This window comes from Nyctereutes procyonoides, unplaced genomic scaffold (assembly GCF_905146905.1).
Source record: "Nyctereutes procyonoides isolate TBG_1078 unplaced genomic scaffold, NYPRO_anot_genome, whole genome shotgun sequence".
NCBI classification, from domain to species: Eukaryota; Metazoa; Chordata; class Mammalia; order Carnivora; family Canidae; genus Nyctereutes; species Nyctereutes procyonoides.
The window spans coordinates 26,824,376-26,843,691 of record NW_026575044.1 but is presented as its reverse complement, the minus strand read 5'-3'; the positions used below and the strand labels follow the sequence as shown (position 1 = coordinate 26,843,691).

Genomic DNA, 19,316 nt, shown 5'->3' with positions numbered 1-19,316 from the left:
AGGATCCTGGGATCAAGTCCTGCATGAGGCTCCCCAAAGGGAGCCTGCTTCTTCCTCTGCCTATGTCTCTGCCTTTCTCTCTGTGTCTCTCATGATTAAATAAATAAAATCTTTAAAAATTTTAACTAAAAATGGACTAAAGTCTGAAATACAAGAGCTAAAAATATAAAACTCTTAGAAGAAAGCATAAGCAATAATCATCAGGACCTTGAATTAGGAATGGTTTCTTATGTCACTAAAATTACAAGCAACAGTAACAACAGAAATAGAAAAATTGGACTTCATCAAAACTAAAAACTTTTATGCTTCAATGGATACCACCAAAAAAGGACAACTGACCGAATGGGAGAAAACAGATGTCCCCATAAAAACTTGCACATAAATAGTCATTGCAGCATTACTTATAGCAGGCAAAAAATAGAAACCACCCACATGTTTATCATTGGATGAATTGATAAACAAAATGTAGTGCGTCCATACAGTAGAATATTATTCAGTCATAAAAATGAATGACATGAAAATATGGATGCTAAGTGGAAGAAGGCAGACACAAAAGGCCACATAGTATATGATTTCATTTATGTGGAATGCCCAGAATCCGCAAATCTGTAGAGACAGAAAGTAGATTAGTGATTGCCAGGGGCTGGGGCTGGGTAGATTGGGGAGTGATTGGCAGTGGGTATGGGCTCTCTTTTTGGGATGAATAAAATTGTTCAAAAATTAGATAATGGTGATGGTTGCACAACTTTATGGATCTGCTAAAAGCACCACTAAAAGGGTGAATGTTATGGTATGGGAATTATATCTCAATAAAGCTGTTATACAAGAAACAAAAAAAAAATCCATTCTTCACAACAGAAAAAAAACCATTTAAGTGAATGAAAGGAGGAATGAATGTTCACACTGTATGTTCTCAAAAGTGTTATCTTAGAGTTTACTCCATGTCAGTACTTAAAAAGTACTAGATGGAGGTACAAGAATTCTTTATTTTAAACACATGTTCATGGACATTTAAGTCATTTCCAGTCTCTGGCTTCTGCAGACAATGCTGCACTAAGTGTCCTCATGTGCAGGCCATTTCACAAACCATGGGGATTTATAAGGTGAATTCTTAGAAGAGGGATTGCTGGGTCAAAGAGGGTTTGTATTTTCTTTTCTTTTTAAGATTTACTTCTTTATTTGGGAGAGAGAGAGAGAAAATGGGGGAGGGGCAGTGGGAGAAGGAGATAGAATCTTAAGCAGATTCCCTGCTGAGTTTGGAGACCCATGCAGGACTTGATCCCATGACCCTGAGATCATGACCTGAACTCAAAAAGAGTTGGACACTTAACCAACTGTGCCACCCAGGTGCCCTGTGGATCTGCATTTGAAAGTGTAACCCATATTGACAAACTACTGTCCATAAAGAAGCTGTATCAGTGTAGCCTCCAACCAGCCATGTCCCAGCAGGCCTCTTTTCCAGCACCTTTACCCACACGGTGAGTTATCCAACCTTCTGGTCTCCACCATCTGATGGGAAAACCTCAGCATTTCCCTCTCATCTATATTTGCCTATATCTCTGTTTATGAAAGAGGCTAGAAAGATCGTTTACAATCCTAGTATTTTCCAAAGCTCTCAGAACTGGTCCAGGGTCGAGGGATGGCGAATTCACTGTGGGAAAGCAGACTCAGAGCTCGACCAACCGCCGGGGAAGCAGCAAGGAAATCCTGGGTAGGAAGTGAGTCATCCGTGTGAAATTACTTTACCGTCATTGATGACAAATGTCTGTTGGGCTCCTCCTGTGTGTGGGATACTGTTCCTGGTTTTACGAAAGAGCTGGCTAATCAGGCAGCCTTGCTCCGGGCACTAAAGTTGATTACACAGGAGAGTGCAATCTTCCATTGCTCATGCTTACTATTTCGATTAAGAAGCTCCTATCAAGAGGCTGGGAGAAATCAGTAGCCTGGTGGTCCCACTGCTCAAGCTCACCCAGACAAGATCCTGGTAATAGAAGTAGAATACCTCTGAAAAACAACCACAGCTTTATTCTGTGTTTTCTTTCAGGAACTGTCTACCTTGACCATGCAGGAGCCACGTTGTTCCCCCAGAGTCAGCTCACAAGCTTCACTAATGATCTCATGGAAAATGTTTATGGTAAAGAACAACACACCAAAGCTGACTTTTGCATTGAATAGGAGCCAACTACATTCAGCTGATATATCTCTGCTTACCAAATGTTGGATTAATAGACCAGGACTGAGCATGTAGCACTGAATAGGCCCCGTGGGGGTGGGGTGGTCAAGGAAGCCCACAGGTCAGTCCCTATAATACATGCACTGCCAGGATTAGGAAGAATTGGCTCAGGGACACAATTTACTTCCAGAAGAACGGGTCAATGTCAGAAGGGCACAGAAGTACAAGGTGCTGTGTTTGACAGCAGTATGATCCTGGGGGACAGTGCAGTGCACAGGGTAAGGTGGTAGGAAGGACATTCAGTCTTTTTTTTTTTTTTAAGATGTATTTATTTATTTGAGAGCCAGAGAGAGAGAGCAAGAACACAGGCAGGAGGGGCAGAGGGAGAGAGAGAGAGAGAAACTCAAGCATACTCTGCACTGAGTGAAGAGCCTGACATGGGGCTCGATCTCATGTCTCTGAGAGATCATACCTGAGTCGAAACCAAGAGTTGGATGCTTAATCGACTGCACCATTCAGGCACCCTCATTCTTTCACTCCATAAATGTTTATTGGGCCACTTTGGTATTGGGGGCATGGTGCTAACATGAAGACAAAGGAAGCACTGCCTCTGCCTTCGTGGGCTGTGACCTAGTACACAGGACCTAATCCTGTGAGCTCCAATATAAATGTAAATGACCAGCTATATGAAGGGCTGTGAACACAAGGCCCTGATACTGTGGTGGGGTGTGGCTTCAGAGCCACAGCATTGGCCATTTGTGTGTCAGAAAAAGCTGTTTTAGGAGTGGGGTGGATCCTGGAGGATGAGCAGGAATTCACATGGAGAAGAGAGGGAGAAGGGTATTCCAGGCAGAGGTAATAGCATGAACCCAGACCCATTAGTGGGTCCAGGAATTAGCCCCGGAGTGCAGAGAAGGGGAGGAGAGTGCAGGGGGCCTGAATGGAGAGGTAGGGGCATTGAGGGCGCTCTGTGGAGTTTGATGTTTCCTCTAGAAACCATATTTGGTTGCTCCAGACACTTTATCTCCACTGTCCCCCTCTGCTCTCCCAGCAAACTAGTGTACAGGTGCTGCTATCCAACAAGCTAAGGTACAGGTTCTGTTCTCACTCCTGGGCCCCAGAGAGGATAGGGAGCTAACCGGAGGCCACTCAGTCAGGAAGTGCTGGGGCTGGGGGAGCTGGATCTCCAGGCAGTTGGGTTCCAGAGCGCAAGGCCTTGGCCCTCACCAGACTCCCTCAGTTCATGACAATCCTATCATGCCCCAATATGATCCTGGGCAACCAGCAGATATTTAAGTCTAGAGAAGAGTTTCTAGAGGAGATGCCAGTGAGGGACCTTATCTTGACTTTAATCCATGATTTGCAAAGAGATCCACAAATCTTCTCTAAATCTTTGCAAGAGTCATAACTGTGGGCACGGTGACAGAATCTAGACTGGAGGTGGTGCTGAGCTAAAAACTAGAGTGTTGAGAGGCTATTCAGGTAAGTACCGAGTCTCACAGGTTACTGGTGCTTATGGAAAAGGAATAGTGGTAGCTTCAGTGGCCAGAAATCCAGTGTGACCAGACGGCATGGTAGAAACATGAAATGAGAAAACAAATGAACAAACAAAACAAGTCAAGACTGCGTTAACGTGCACATGTAGTCCTGCTCCTGAGAAATGCTTGTGCCTGACTCCTGCATGTCCAGCTCCTGCATGTCCAGCCCCTAATGTGCATATGTAGTCCTGCTCCTGAGAAATGCTGTGCCTGAGTCCTGCATGTCCAGCCCCAGGTCTGTGTCCTCACCCGGGGGGCTGTGTTTTGAGGGAGGTAATGATACTTCGGGACCCACTCAGGGGAGATGGAAGGAGGGGAGAAAAATTAGAAATTGACAAGTGAAATTAGTAGAGATGTTAGCCTTGAGCCTGGGCTAAGGGGAGATGTGATGGCCCCCTTCACATATTTGGAGGAATTAGATGTGTTTCTGCGGGAACAATGCCAGGAGCAGGAGTATGAACACAGGGCAAGAGAGGGGGATTTAGTTGAAGTGGTGTTCATGGCTCTGTCTCATGGCTGGGGAAGGGGCAGCCTCCTGAGGATGTGTACTTGCTTCCCTGGGATTACTGATCAGAACCACCTGTCAGGGAACTTGCAGAAAAGGTTCTAGCATTGGCCTGGCTGCCAGTGAGCTGACTTCCATCTCCAGAATGTTCTTCCCAATCCCATCTTGTTCTACTAGTGGGAGGCAGGGGTTGGTTTGTTTGTTTAAAAAAGTATTTTAAAAATCAAGTTATGTTTTACATATTATACAATTCATCTATTTCAAATGTACAATTTAGTGATTTTAGTAACTAACAAGTGATGCTACTATCATTATAAATCATTTAGGGGCAACCCTGGTGGCTCAGTGGTTTAGTGCCGCCTTCAGCCCAGGGCATGATCCAGGAGACCAGGGATCGAGTCCCACGTCAGGCTCCCTGCATGGAGCCTGCTTCTCCCTCTGCCTGTGTCTCTCCCTCTCTCTCTCCTCTCTGTGTATTCTCATGAATAAATAAATAAAATCTTTTAAAAAATAAACAGGCATCAGAGATCTTATGGGGGAATGAAAATGTTCTAAATGATTTATTTTTTTTTATATTTTATTTATTTATTCATGAGAGATGCAGAGAGAAAGAGAGAGAGGCAGAGACACAGGCAGAGGGAGAAGCAGGCTCCATGCAGGGAGCCCGACGTGGAACTTGACTTGGGACTGGATCCTGGGTCTCCAGGATCACACCCTGGGCTGCAGGAGGCGCTAAACTGCTGCGCCACCAGAGCTGCCCCTCTGATGCCTATTTATAATTCATCCCTGTTACCCCCTCAGTCCCAGGCAACCACTAATCCATTACTTTCTGAATATCTTTCTATACAATTGCCTTTGCTGGACATTTCATATAAAAGGAATCAAACAATCTGTGACCTCTTAGCATGTTTTTTTTTCTCTTAGCATGTTTTTGAGGTTCATTCATGACATAGCCAGTAGATTGTTCCCTTTTTGTTGTGAATACTTTCCAATTGTGTGGATATACAACATCTTGTCTCTCTGCTGATCAGTTGATGGACATTCATGTTGTTCCCAGAATTTGGCTTTATCAATAAACCTCCCTTTGAACATTTCTGTGCATGAATCTTTGTGTGGACATGCGTTTTCATTTCTCTTGAGTGTATCAGAGTGGCATGGCTGGGTCATAGAGTAATTGTATGCTTAGCTTTTTGAGAAACCAAAAGAGAGGGTTTTGGAGGAACACAAGAGGAGAAACACAAGTAGTGACTTGATGGCTTTGTCTCTGTAACCTGCCAGGTAATCCTCACAGCCAGAATATCAGCAGCAAGCTCACCCACGAAACCGTGGAACACGTGCGCTACAGGTGAGTGGCAGAGGTGCCAGCCTGAGTGGGCACTCCCAGGTGGATGGATTTCTTCCCTACCACCCACCGCATTCCACAAAAGCTCTGAGTTGGTTTCAGGAAGATCGCATTTGGCTAAATGATCACATGCACAGTGACAAATATCAGGGGCAGGGGACGGGAAGGTGTGAGTGAGTAGGTGCAGAGCAGGGCTGATCTGAAGCACAGGTGGGTGGCTCTGAGGTGTGCACAGCTGTTGTGTGCAGCTTCAGGCTGATGCCAGAGTGCCTGAGGGCCAGAGTGACCAGGAGGGACCCAATTTCCTAAGTCTCATTTTCAGAGAGAAGAAAAACATTTTCTTTGGGCTTTCATGTTTCATTGGGCATCTTGTTTTATCCATCTCCCCTTTTCTCCACGCGTAATAATTCCTTTATAGTAATTTCCAAGTGGTGCCTGAAGTTTCTTGAATGAATATAACAAGTTATTTCCAATTTAAAAGGGAAGCTGGGCTGCCAATTTTAAAAGCACCATGAAACAAGTTGGTGACTTAAAACTTGCTGCAATAGAGCTGAACCAAGGAGAGTGGTCCAAGGAGAGAGTATTTTCTAGGGTTGAGGTTGTTGTGGATTTTTATCTTTTTTAAAAAAAGATTTATTTATTCATTTATTTATTTGAGAGAGAGAAGGAGAGAGAGAGAGAGCACATGAGCACAGGGGGAGACAGAGGGGCGGGAAAGGAGAAAGAGAATCCCAAGCAGACTCCCCATTGAGCATGGAGCTTGACTCAGGGCTTGATCTCACAACCCTAAGATCATGACCTAAGCTGAAATCAAGAGTTGGATGCTCCGGGTGCCTGGGTGGCTCAGTCAGTTAAGCATCTGCCTTCAGCCCAGGTTGTGATCCCAGGGTCCTGGGATGGAGCCAAGCCTGTATTGGCCTCCCTGCTCAGTGGGGAGCCTGCTTCTCCCTTTGCTGCACCCCACCTCCCACTCATGCTTGCATGCTCTCTCTCTGAAATAAATAAATAAAATCATTTAAAAAGGAAAACAAACAAAAAAGGAATCAAATGCTCAACAGACAGCTACCCAGGTGCCCCATGGATTTTTTTTAAAGGATTTTATTTGTTCATGAGGGAGAGAGAGAGACAGAGACAGAGACATAGTCAGAGGGAGGAGCAGGCTCCATGCTGGGAGCCCAACGTGGGACTCCTGGAGCTCCCAGATCACGCCCTGGGCCAAAGGCAGGCATTAAACCACTGAGCCACCCAGGCATCCTGCCCCGTGGATTTTTATCTTATCCATTGAGGGTGGGGACATGGGAGGCAGAGCTGATCTTGCCAGCTTGAACCGGTTTGTCATCTCTTCCTGCTGCTTGCTCTTCCCCTACCCTAACTTTGTAATTGTGGCAAAGCTGATCTGGGTTTTTCCCTAAATATAAAGGGAGAGAGAGAGGTCAAATACAGCTACCCCTGAACATTTGACACTACTGAGACCACGGATTGGCATGATGCTATGCTTCTTCCAGGATTCTGGCGCACTTCCACACCTCCTCAGAGGACTACAGTGTGATTTTCACGGCAGGGAGCACGGCTGCTCTTAAACTGGTGGCGGAGGCCTTCCCGTGGGTGTCCCCAGGCCCGGAGTGCAGCGGGAGCCGGTTCTGTTACCTCACTGACAGCCATACCTCCGTGGTGGGCATGAGGAAGGTCACCATGGCCATGAACGTCACTTCCATCCCAGTCAGGCCAGAGGACATGCGGTTGGCAGAGAGACGGGCCGCTGCCGCCAGTGACCCTGACTGCCAGCTTCCGCATCTCTTCTGTTACCCCGCGCAGAGTAACTTTTCCGGGACCAGGTACCCCCTGTCCTGGATAGGAGAGGTCAAGGCTGGGCGGATGTGCCCTGTGAGTGTGCCTGGCAAGTGGTTCGTGCTGCTCGATGCAGCCTCCTATGTGAGCACCTCACCTTTGGACCTGTCGGTCCACCAGGCCGACTTTGTCCCCCTCTCCTTCTATAAGCTCTTTGGATTCCCCACTGGCCTGGGTGCCCTGCTGGTGAATAATCGTGTGGCTCCTCTGCTGAGGAAAACCTACTTTGGAGGGGGCACAGCTGCTGCGTACCTGGCAGGAGAAGACTTCTACATCCCAAGAAGCTCCGTGGCTGAAAGGTAACCTCTCTGTGGGAGTGGCTGACGAGTTCAGCAAGGCAGGGGTTCTGGCCCGTGTCACCTATAGGGTTGTGCAAGGGACCCAACTGGGCCACTGGGGTTGGAGGGCTTGGATGGAGGCCGGCTGGCGTGTGCCCCAGGTGGCTTAGTGAACTGGACCCCCACTTGGGGGCTTCTCCATAGCTATGAGGGTACAGGGGCTGCAAGCAGGAGACGTGAAAGACTCTCAGGAGAGGAAGGAAGATAGGCCACCAGGCCTTTTCCCAGAGCACAGGCAAGAGGTACAACAGTTTACTCAAGCAGTCATTTTAAAAGATGGCATTGTTTGGAACAAGTCTGCGTGCATATTGATGGCACAACTGGTTATTATATTTTAAAAGATTTATTTATTTATTCATGAGAGACACAGAGAGAGAGAGAGAGAGAGAGAGAGAGAGAGAGACAGACAGAGGCACAGGCAGAGGGAGAAGCAGGCTCCACGCAGGGAGCCCGATGCAGGACTCGATCCCGGGTCTCCAGGGTCACGCCCTGGGAGGAAGGCGGCGCTGAACCGCTGAGCCACTGAGCCACCCGGGGCTGCCCAAATAAAATATTTTTTTTTTAAAGATTTTATTTATTTATGTCTGAGAATACACAGAGAGGAGAGAGAGAAGCAGAGACACAGGCAGAGGGAGAAGCAGGCGCCCTGCAAGGAGCCTGACGTGGGACTCGATCCTGGCTCTCCAGGATCAGGCCCTGGGCCAAAGGCAGTGCTAAACTGCTTGAGCCACCTGGGCTGCCCCCAAATATAATCTTTAAACAAACAAACAGAAATAAAAACAACCCAGTTGTTGGTTCACATAATTGATTCACGGCTATTAACACATCGGTTTTATAAGGGAACTAACACTGCAGTAACAGTATTCTGAGCAAACCTCATCTCTAGAATCTTAGAATACAAAGCACAGTATTTCCACTGAAAGCTTCAACTTGCTTCCGTCACCCACCGGTGGGCTCGCAGAGGCTGCCGTCCCCATCCTTCCTGCCAATGCTCGCTGACACCGCCTGCCTCCGAGCCCCCCCCCCCCCCGCCCCCAGCAGTTCGCGGGCGGACTCTGCCTGTCAGGCTCTGGGTCCGCATCCCGCCCCTGCTCTCTGCTCGAGCCCTGCAGCCACACGTCAGCCTCCGCACCTCCCCACGGGGGGGGGGGTCCTCCGACTTTACGCCCACCACCGTCCCGCCCCCCTGCGGGCTCCCCGCTCGTGCGCACTCGCGCCCAGCCGCACCGACGCAGCACTGACGCACTGACGCAGCACTGACGCAGCACTGACGCGCCGACGACGCGCTGACGTCCCTGCCGTTCAGGACGTGTGCCCGCTTCCGCCCGCTCGGGGTGATCCCTGCGGCCTCTGCCTGGGACGCGCCCTTTCCCTCTGCGAACTCTGCTGTTTCAAAAATGATCCTTCTGGGGATCCCTGGGTGGCGCAGCGGTTTGGCGCCTGCCTTTGGCCCAGGGCGCGATCCTGGAGACCCGGGATCGAATCCCACGTCGGGCTCCCGGTGCATGGAGCCTGCTTCTCCCTCTGCCTGTGTCTCTGCCTGTGTCTCTGTCTCTCTCTCTCTGTGTGTGCCTATCATAAAAAAAAAAAAAAAGATCCTTCTGCATCCTCAGTGCACTGTCACCCGCTGCTGGCGTGTTGCTTATGTGTCGCGTGTTGTCCCTTGTTTCTGTGCCTCAGGAGAAGGGAAGCACCAGAAGGGCACCAAGGACGGTGCCTGGCGCACAGTGTGTGTGGGCAGTAGAGATTTGATGAATATTTTGGCTAGATCAGAAGTCACAGAATGCGAGTATCGTGAACACCCTGATAATCCAGGAGGGGTATGTGTGCTGTATTGGGAGCCTCATAATGTTCCCCGAAGCCTGTGGTTCCGCATCTAGGTTGGCAACCTAGACTTCCGAGCGCATTGATCACACCCAACCGACGCCTTGCCAGTGGTGTTCCCTTGGGGTCAAGGGCAGCGTTTTAAGAGCCCGCGGCGCTTGAGGTCTTGGCGAAGTCTTCACGGGGGCAGGATAGCATTTCTCAAGGCGGTGACTGTCTTTTAGGGTCCTTTGTCACCATGGCCGTCCGATCCCAAGGAAGCACCCCCCAGTGAGCGAGTCAGGGCCAGAACTGGCGCCGTCGGTCTCTGTGTGTAAATCCGTCTATCCGGACCGGGAGAGCCGTGGTTTATAAGACAGCAGAGGTATTCATCGATTATAGCCAAGACTAGAGTCAAAACCTTGTTGTGTGCTGCAAAATGCACATGGAGATGTTGGCCACAGCTTGACCTTGTTCCCCTCAACCCTGTTACAGGTTTGAAGATGGCACCATCTCCTTCCTTGACGTGATAGCACTAAAACATGGATTCGATGCCCTAGAGCGCCTCACAGGTCAGTGGACCCTTTTATCTATGTGGAATTTGCTCCTGTCACCTGCGTCCTTGAGGGAGCCTTGGAATGGGTGCGGTTTAGATAAGGTAGATAAGGATTAGGGTCTGTGTGAGCGGTTGGCATTTGGGAGCTGTACCCTGAATGCAGTTGAAGCTTATCCTGAAGAACTTCAGAATAACTTCTGAGGCAAGAGCAAGAGACTGAGGTGCTGTGTGTGTGTGTGTGTGTGTGTCAGTTAAAAGAACATTTTCACAAGTAGGAGATTATTCCAAACCAGGAGATTAGTAGCTTCACAGGAGCAGAGGAGCCATCCTTGGTCCCCAAACTAGGACTGGTTACAGATCCTGAGACCTTATTCAGCTGCTACCTTTCTGGGTCCTCCCTCCTGTCACACTGGGGAGCTATATGATGAGCCCACTTTGCTCATGAGGAGCTAATATTTAGAGAGGTTAAATGCCTTCCCTGGGACCTAATAATTGAGATGGCTGAGATTTCCACCTAGACCATAATAATGCCTAACCCTGAGCCCCAACCACTGTCTCTGTTGTTGGCCTTTGCAGTGATGCAGGTTTTCTTTCCTGGCAAATGTTTCGGGTGTGTGGGCAGGTGGAGGACCCTCACAGTAGGCTGACACACAGAGAGTTGCCACTTCCCATCATGTGGAGCTTGACACAAAGATACATGCCTGGAAGAACGTGTGTCTCATGCACCAGGCGTCCACCATCCTGTTGTGCTCCTGGGCACTCCTCCAGAGGCTGAGGTTCTAGAACTGGGTGGTACTGCTTGGACCATCCATATGGAAATGGAGTTGTGGTGAACCAGGGATGTGGCTTAATGATTAGGTAGTCCTTCCTTTCTCTCTCTCTTGCCACCGTAATGGGACTCTTCAGGTTCGTGGCCTGAGCTGGGGGCAGACAGGATTCACAGGAGTGGAGGGGAGTCCTGATGGTAATGCAGAGAATGTACACCATCCAAGACAAAGAAAAGACAATAAAGACAAGTATTGAGATATGAGCACTTTTCCAAGGAAAGATATTAATATACACCCAAACTGCAAGCTGCAGGTCTGATGGGGGCAGGGACACCTCTGAACTGAAAACAGACTGACCATATCAGTTCCACAATAAAGCAAACCCTGGTTATTCCTACTTAATCGCTTCTTTGGAAAAAAATGTGCTGAACTATCTGTAACACAAAATGCACCATTTTGGCCAATTTAAGTAAGTGTACATTTCAGGGGCATTAAGTGTGCTTACATTGGTATGCAACCATCCACCACTGACTGGCTCCAGGACTTCTGCATCATCCCAAACTAAAACTCTACCCATTCAACAGTAACTGCCCCCTTCCCCTTGCCCCAGCCCCAAGTAATCTCAAGTCTCCTTTCTGCCTGTATGAATTTGCATATTCTAGGCACTTAGATAAGAGGAATAATACATTATCTGCTCTTTTGTGTCTGGCTTATTTCACATGTTTTCAAGGTTCATCCATGTTGTAACATGTATCCCTAATTGATTTGGATAATGTTAAAATGCTTTAGACATTTAAAAAAAAAAAACCAGCAAAACCACCCGATACTTTTTTATTTATTTATTTATCTTATCCCCTGATACATTTATTTATTTATTTATTATTTTAAAAAGATTTATTTATTTATGATAGACATAGAGAGAGAGAGAGAGAGGCAGAGACACAGGAGGAGGGAGAAGCAGGCTCCATGGCGGGAACCCGACGTGGGACTCAATCCCGGGACTCAATTCCGGGACTCCAGGATCATGCCCCGGGCCAAAGGCAGGCGCTAAACTGCTGAGCCATCCAGGAATCCCCTCCCCCAATACTTTTAAAGATAAAACTGTGACCTGGCTGGCTCAGTCAGTGGAGCATGTGACTCTGGATCTCAGGGTTGTGAGTTCGAGCCCCACATTGGGTATAGAGATGACTTAAAAATAAAATTAAAAAAAAATTTAAAATAATAATAAAGATAAAATTGTGTATCTGTGCCATCTGTAACCCAAAGGTCTAAATTAAAAAAAAAAAAAGAAAGAAAAAAGAAGGATGACAAGAATTCCTATGGAAGATTCCACAGAACAGCAACAGAAAGGTGTTTAGTACTCCACACCTATGCATAACCATATGGACAGTATCACACAGTATCTACCAGTATTTAGAATCATTGATCTGAGCTCCAGCTTTGCTGGTTAAAATGATCTTTTCTTAAAAACGAGTGAGTGAATTGCACGTGAAGTCCATGTTTCTCTCTGACATTTCACAATCGCTTTTGAGGTGGAATGGAGAATATAAAGCAGCACACCTTTACCTTGGCGCAGTACACCTACACTGCCCTGTCTGCTCTCCGGTACCCTGATGGAGCCCCTGTGGTGCGGATTTACAGTGACTCTGAATTCAGCAGCCCGGAGGAGCAGGGTCCCATCATCAATTTTAATGTGCTCGACCACAGTGGGAACATCATTGGTTACTCCCAGGTGGGTCTCCTCATCACCTCCAGTACTCGTTCACAAGGGACACTCTTCTCTGGCACTCTGCTGCCTTCTGAAGCCCTGAACTGTACTGCTGTGCGGGTCCTTGGGGGCTTGCAGCCGCTGTGCAAAGGGCAGCCTGGGCATGGTTGGAGACGCCCCAGCGCTTCCTTACAGGCTACCTACTCTCCTTTCCATGCAGTTCTAACAGGTGTGGATGTTTAGTTTTTTCAGCCAGAAATTGTCAATTTCAAGTGCAAGGAGGGAGGGGCGGAGTCTTTGATCGCAGTGGAAGGGGGCAGCCGACAGCTTGCCAACAAGGGGAGACATCCTAACAAGGGAAGACATCCTAAAAGGGTGTAGACAGAAAAGCAGTGTATTCTGTCTACAGAATAGTCATCCCATGTCTATTTAGCATGGTGGCCCCGGTGATACATCAGACCGGATCCTGGCATCACACAAAACGTGGTCCTTTGACCACCATGTATTTGCATGTGGCTTGGAATTCAGAACTCCTTTATAACAAGTAGAAATGATGTCCTTAGTATCACAAAAGTCCTTATTTCTGTCATAGTTCATGCATACTATGAGTTCAAAGGATTTAGTAGTTTGATTATAAAACAGTTTGTGCAGATGTACTCTGTATCTATCTTTCCATGAAAACAGAGCAAATACCAGAGGTTAGGAAATGCTTGGCTCCTTGCCATAGCTGAGTAAGCTGGTCACTGCTCAGTCCATTAAAATGTCCAGAGTCATATCAAGCACTCAGACACAGTGGTAGATGGTCACCAGATGGGGTGTCACAGACTGGCAGGGATGGGCAGCCTAAGGCCCTTCCCAGAGTGTGAGTTCCTGGAGCAGCTCTGTGAGGAGCAGGTTCAATGGTCAGATAAGTTTTCCTTTGAAAGCCACAATCCCCATTAACCTTTGTTAAATGCAGAATTTCTCAAACAAAATCCATTTCTCAAGGAATCACAACCCCCTCTCTTCTCAATAGCCATAAACTAGCTGAGGAACAAAGCTGAGAAATACTCTTCTGGGGATATGTCAATCCTTACTGGTATCCGGGAGTAGACACTCTAACTATAGGTTCTCTCTTGGGTAGGTTTACTGTGCAGACTCTCCTTTAGTAATGCACTGGCAGCCCATTGTCACTAAGAAGTATGCAATTTTTAAAAAAAGATTTTATTTGAGAGCACACTAGAGTGAGAGAGAGAGAGCACGCAGGAGAGTACAAGCAGGGAGCAGGGGCAGAGGGAGAGGGAGAAGCAGACTCCCCACTGAGCAGGGAGCCCGATGATGTGGGACTCGATCCCAGGACCTTGGGATCATGACCCAAGCTGAAGACAGATGTTCAACTAGCTGAGCCACCTGGGGTGCCTCAGAAGTGTGTGATTTTAAATGCTTTCCAGGGGGTGATGGAAAATGCATCAGGAGTATGCTTTCTTAAACACACTGTTCTAGATGATTGGTAAAGTAAGTTTCATTCGTGGACCTAAATAAGTTTGTATTTCCTGCGAGGTATGGAGGAGGACAGACAGGTGACCATGAAGTATGCTGTGTCAGGCAGAGCAGGGAGAGAATGCCTCATTTGGCTAGAGAAGCTTGGAAGAGAGGAGCAGTCTGGTGGGGAGTAATGGAGAGAGCTACCTGTCTAGGTGTCCTGCTGACTTCACCAGGACTCATTCCTGGAGGCTGGACCCTGGACGAGTTTCTTCCTCTGTGTGTTTGTAGAGGAAGCTTGTTACATGAGTGGATCCGTGGCCGAGGCGTGGCCAGCTTTGCTGGCTTGGTAAAGCCCAGCTTGGTTTCCCTGGGCCGCTTCTCTGTGTAGGAATTCCATAGGGATTTCAGTGGCCTTCAGAAAGAACAGATGATTTCATGGCTGAGTATAGCTCTTTTCAGGAGATTTCAAAAGAACTTCTGAAGCTTTTCAAAGAATTTAGCTTTCCGTAAGAAGCTTTGGGGTTCTCGTTTTTTATATCCAGGCCTCCTAATTCCATTCTCCCCTCTGCAGAAGTCACTCTACTTAGTGGTTAAGAATGCAGGTTCAGATTCTGACTGCCTTTTGTTGGCTCTGTGAGCTTGGGCAAGTTAGTATAAACTCTCCAAGTCTCCATGAAATGGGGAGAACAAGGGACCCTGTTCATAGTGTTGCTCTGAGGATTAAATGAGATATCATATAGAATGCCTGAGCACGGGGCCCACGGGGAAGCAAGTGCTCAATAAACAGCATGCAAGCTCCTGGGTGGGAAGGCTCCCATGCTGCTCTGTGCTCAGGCTACTTTCTTGCCCTCTCTGGATACAGTGCTCATCCTGCCACCAAAACCAAATCCTTCACCTGGCCAGGCACAGGCAGGGATTCCACAAGGATCAAGGTAAAAGGGGACTACCTCATGATGGGAAATTGAAGGAGGGTTAATTGTGGCCCAAACAGCCTGTTGTACCCAGATCCTCCTCTAGGTGGGGGCCCCTCTCTCTCCTTGAATCTTGGTGGATTTGCGACTTGCCCACAACCAGGAGAATGCTACAGAAGGGAAGGCTGTGTGGTAGAAAGCATTATTCCTTGGGGCATCCACTTTTTGGGCCCCATGTTACCATGTAAGAAGTTCTGCCCTGAGGCTGCCATGCTCTGAGGAAGCCAAGCCATGTCAGGAGGCCAAGCACAGGCCTGATTGTGACAGTCCTGTTTTGAGCCCTCCTGGCTGGGAGGCCAGACACACACATGCATAAGTAAGTCTCCAGATGATTCCAAATCCCAGACACCACGTCACTCCCAGCCTTGGAGTCTTCCCAGCTGAGACTTGGGAAATCATGGAAAAGAGTCAAGCATCTCCTCTGTGCTCTTTCCGGATTCCTGACCTTCTGTAGCTCCGAGCACAATAAAGTGGTTATTATTTTATTCCACCAAGTTTGGTGGCTTGTTTCATGGCATTGGTAACTGGAACAATGAATGTGGGGTGGGCACAGGGGACTTCTCATTCCAGTTGGCAGGAGTTGGGGTGGGGCAGTGAGGGAACTTCCCTAGCAGCTGCTCTTTGAATGGAGGCCACCTGGAGATGGAGTTGGCCAGACCCAGCGGTCCTGCCAGGTCTCAGCTCAGAGAGTCAGGGAATGCCTGGATTTCATTAGTTGTCTTGCACGTCACTGAGCTATATTTGCCCAGGATAAAGGAACAGAGATGTTTTTCTGAGGCCCCTCAGTTCAATCCAGAGAAGGACGTCTCACTCTGACAGTCTAGGGGAGACAGCTGAAGTGAAGACAGCCATGGTTTCAGCAGTGTGGGAGTCACCACTGCTGTGCGCAGCATGGCCGGGAATGTTTGCTGGCTGTGTAGTGAGCTGCAGAGTGCTGTACTGCCCCTGGCTGCCTCTGGCCATCCTACAATGTGAATTCCCAGGAAGAAAAGTTTCAAAGATTTGCCCAGCTGGGCAAAATGTGTTTGTTTTCCTGAATGCAGTTAGGTGACTTCCCTGGGTTTAGCAGGAGTCACCAGGGCTTAGAGGACCCTCAGTGGGCTCCTAGATACTTGGAAGAATGCAGCCCTTGACTCACAGCGGGAAGGGCTGGGCAAATATCCCCTATGCTAGCCCTACTTTTGAGCCCTGGGTGAATGCAGTTCGCCTCCCAGAGCCTTTGGGAGACAGGAAAGAGCCTTGGCACTTCTGGAAGGAACAGAAGTTCTGTGATTCAACCCAAAGTAAGGGACATTATGGAAAGCAAATTGATAATACACAGTGTCAACACAGTAATGTTTGTAGCCCAGGCTGTGAACCTGGACAGGGAGGCTCTGAGTGGTGGCTCAGCTGGGGACTGCCCTGAGATCAACCCTGTGGCAGAAGATGCCAAGGACTTGTCCCCCATCCCAGCCACTCAGATTTTATTCTTGTGAACCCCCTTGGCAGATGTGGGCTCTTTAAAAAAATAATTTATTATTTAAAATATTGAGATAAAATGGACATATATTGTATAAGTTTTAGGTATACAACATAATTATTTGATATATGTATGTAATGCAGGGTAATTACTGCAGTAAGTCTACCTAACATTCATCAACATACATAGTTACAGATTTTTTTCTTGTGATGAGTTTTCAAGATTTATTCTCTTAAAGAGATTTATTCTCTTTCAAATACATATAACGAAGTATCATCAACTATAGTTGCCATGTTGTACATGACATTCCTAAGACTTATTTATATTGTAACTAGGAGTTTGTGCCTTTTGACCACCTTTACCCTTTTTGCCCACCCCCTACGTCTGGCAGCCACCAATCTGTTCTCTGTATCTATGAGTTTGAGGGGTTTTTTTTTTTTTTGGTTCCACATATAAATGATATCTTATAGTTATCTTTCTATGTCTGACTTATTTCATTTAGTATCATGTCCTCAAGACCCATCCATGATGTCACAGATGATAGGATTTCCTTATTTTTTTTTTTTTTTTTTTTTAAATTTTTATTTATTTATGATAGTCACAGAGAGAGAAAGAGAGAGGCAGAGACATAGGCAGAGGGAGAAGCAGGCTCCATGCACCGGGAGCCCGACGTGGGACTCGATCCCGGGTCTCCAGGATCGCGCCCTGGGCCAAAGGCAGGCGCCAAACCGCTGCGCCACCCAGGGATCCCGGATTTCCTTATTTTTTTATGACTGAAAAATATTCCAGTGTGTGTGTGTATATTCCAGTTTTCTTTATCCGTTCATCCTTTGATGGATACTTAAGTTGTTTCATTGGCTATTATAAATAATGCTGCAATGAACATGAGGCACGTATCATTTCAAGATAATATTTTCATTTTCTTCAGATAAATACTCAGAAGTAGGGTTGCTGGGCCCTGTGGTACTTCTATTTTTAATTTTTGAGGAACCTTCATACTGTTTTCCATAGTGGCTACAGCAATTTACATTCCCACCAACAGTGAACAAGGGTTCTCTCTCTCCACGTTATTTCCAACACTTGTTATTGCTTGTTATCTTAATCATAACTATTATAATAGATGTGAGTGATATCTCATTGTTGCTTTGATTTGCATTTCCCTGATGATGAGTGATGTTGAACATCTTTTCATGTATCTCTTGGCCATTTGTATGTCTTCTTTGGAAAAATGTCTATCCAAATCTTCTGTGCCATTTTTAATAGTATTGTTTGTTGAAATGTGAGCTCTGCAAACTTGGAGTTTGGACTGAATTGGATATTTTCGGTTTTCTCAGGCATACATTATGAGCCAACTGCATAAACTTTAATTCTCAGTGACATTTTATAAAATGTGTTTAGTAAACCCATGATAGATCATGGCACTTCAAAGCAAAATTCCAAGCTCAAATTTTCATTTTATTGTTAGGGAAGAGAGGTCCACATTTTGATCTGAAACTCTCTCCCAGGCAGTCAGAGTAAAACTGGACATCTGTAACACTGGTTTCATGTCACATTGAACCCACAGGTGGATAAAATGGCCAGTCTTTACAACATCCATGTGCGAACTGGCTGCTTCTGTAACACTGGGGCCTGCCAGAGGCACCTGGGGATAAGCGACGAGATGGTCAAGAAGCATCTTCAGGTTGGTAATGCTGGTCATGTCCAATGGTGGCCTCTCCAACTACCCTGGAGGCTGGTCTCATGTCTGGGGTCAGAGCTGGTTCTGTGGGCTGGGCTCATTTCTCCGAGCCCACTCTGTGGAAGTGCAAAGGAAAAGGGGTCTACAAAAAGAGAAAACAGTACCTCTCTGGCAGTCATTTTTTACTTTGAGGGGAAAAATGTAAAGGCAGATGGGTCTTAATATGGGGCAAGCGTATGTGAGAATGTGCTTGTACATACAGAGGGCTCTTAGCTAGTCCAGTCCTATCCTAGGGTTAGTTCATCTCTGGGTAAGGAGAGAAACTCTTCCAGGGGCTGTTCTGACTCTCTCAGAATCCTCTCCCTCCCTACCTCTGCCCTAGGCTGAGGTTTTTCACTTCAGGGTACAGCTAGTGTTTTGAGCCATTTCATAAGAATAGTTCGGGTGGCAAAGAGCACTTATTTATTTTGGAATTGTTTCTAACTTGAGTTTCTTTTGGTTGTCACTAACTATTGTATACACTAGATCCCAACCAACCATGGACTGGACTTTATTTAAAGAGAGAGGAGGATGCCCCGGTACAGAAACAGATGCAGTTCTAGATAGAATATTTGATGCTGTGGAGTGTTGGGACCTCAGCTCTTTGAATGACTGACCTGGGTTCAGCACCGGGGCAGGCAGGTAGCCTGAGCAGGGACTGATACCCAGCATCCCCACTTGGAGAGGCTCAGGGACTTCCTGCCTTTCTCTCCCCGCCCTCCAGCAGGAGCACCCGGCCTGTCTTTGGCTTTTGTAGTGGCCTTGGCTGCTCATTCACAGAGAGGGCATCTTCTATTTTGCCTTCTTGTCAAAGGCAGCTCTCTCAGGGATGTGACCCTCCCTTTGGTTCTTTTTTTTAAATTTTATTTTAAAGATTTTTTTTATGGGATCCCTGGGTGGCGCAGTGGTTTGGCGCCTGCCTTTGGCCCGGGGCGTGATCCTGGAGACCCGGGGTCGAGTCCCGCGTCGGCTCCCTGCATGGAGCCTGCTTCTCCCTCTGCCTGTGTCTCTGCCTCTCTGTCTCTCTCTGCGTGACTATCATGAATAAATAAATAAAATCTTTATAAAAAAAGATTTTATTTATATATTTGGCAGAGAATGAGAGAGAGAGAGAGAGAGCACAAGCA

General features: G+C 47.2%; 1 protein-coding gene across 2 annotated transcripts in view; it reads left to right on the top strand.

Moving 5' to 3' along the window:
• Positions 1 to 19,316, top strand: part of MOCOS (molybdenum cofactor sulfurase) — a 60,680-nt gene that overhangs the window by 4,913 nt on the left and 36,451 nt on the right. For both annotated transcript variants that reach the window (XM_055323813.1, XM_055323812.1), the window contains exons 2-7: positions 2,045 to 2,134; positions 5,495 to 5,561; positions 7,064 to 7,705; positions 10,043 to 10,119; positions 12,403 to 12,602; positions 18,037 to 18,153. In XM_055323813.1, coding sequence (XP_055179788.1) covers positions 2,045 to 2,134; positions 5,495 to 5,561; positions 7,064 to 7,705; positions 10,043 to 10,119; positions 12,403 to 12,602; positions 18,037 to 18,153 — 1,193 coding nt within the window. The remainder of the gene's footprint in view (positions 1 to 2,044; positions 2,135 to 5,494; positions 5,562 to 7,063; positions 7,706 to 10,042; positions 10,120 to 12,402; positions 12,603 to 18,036; positions 18,154 to 19,316) is intronic.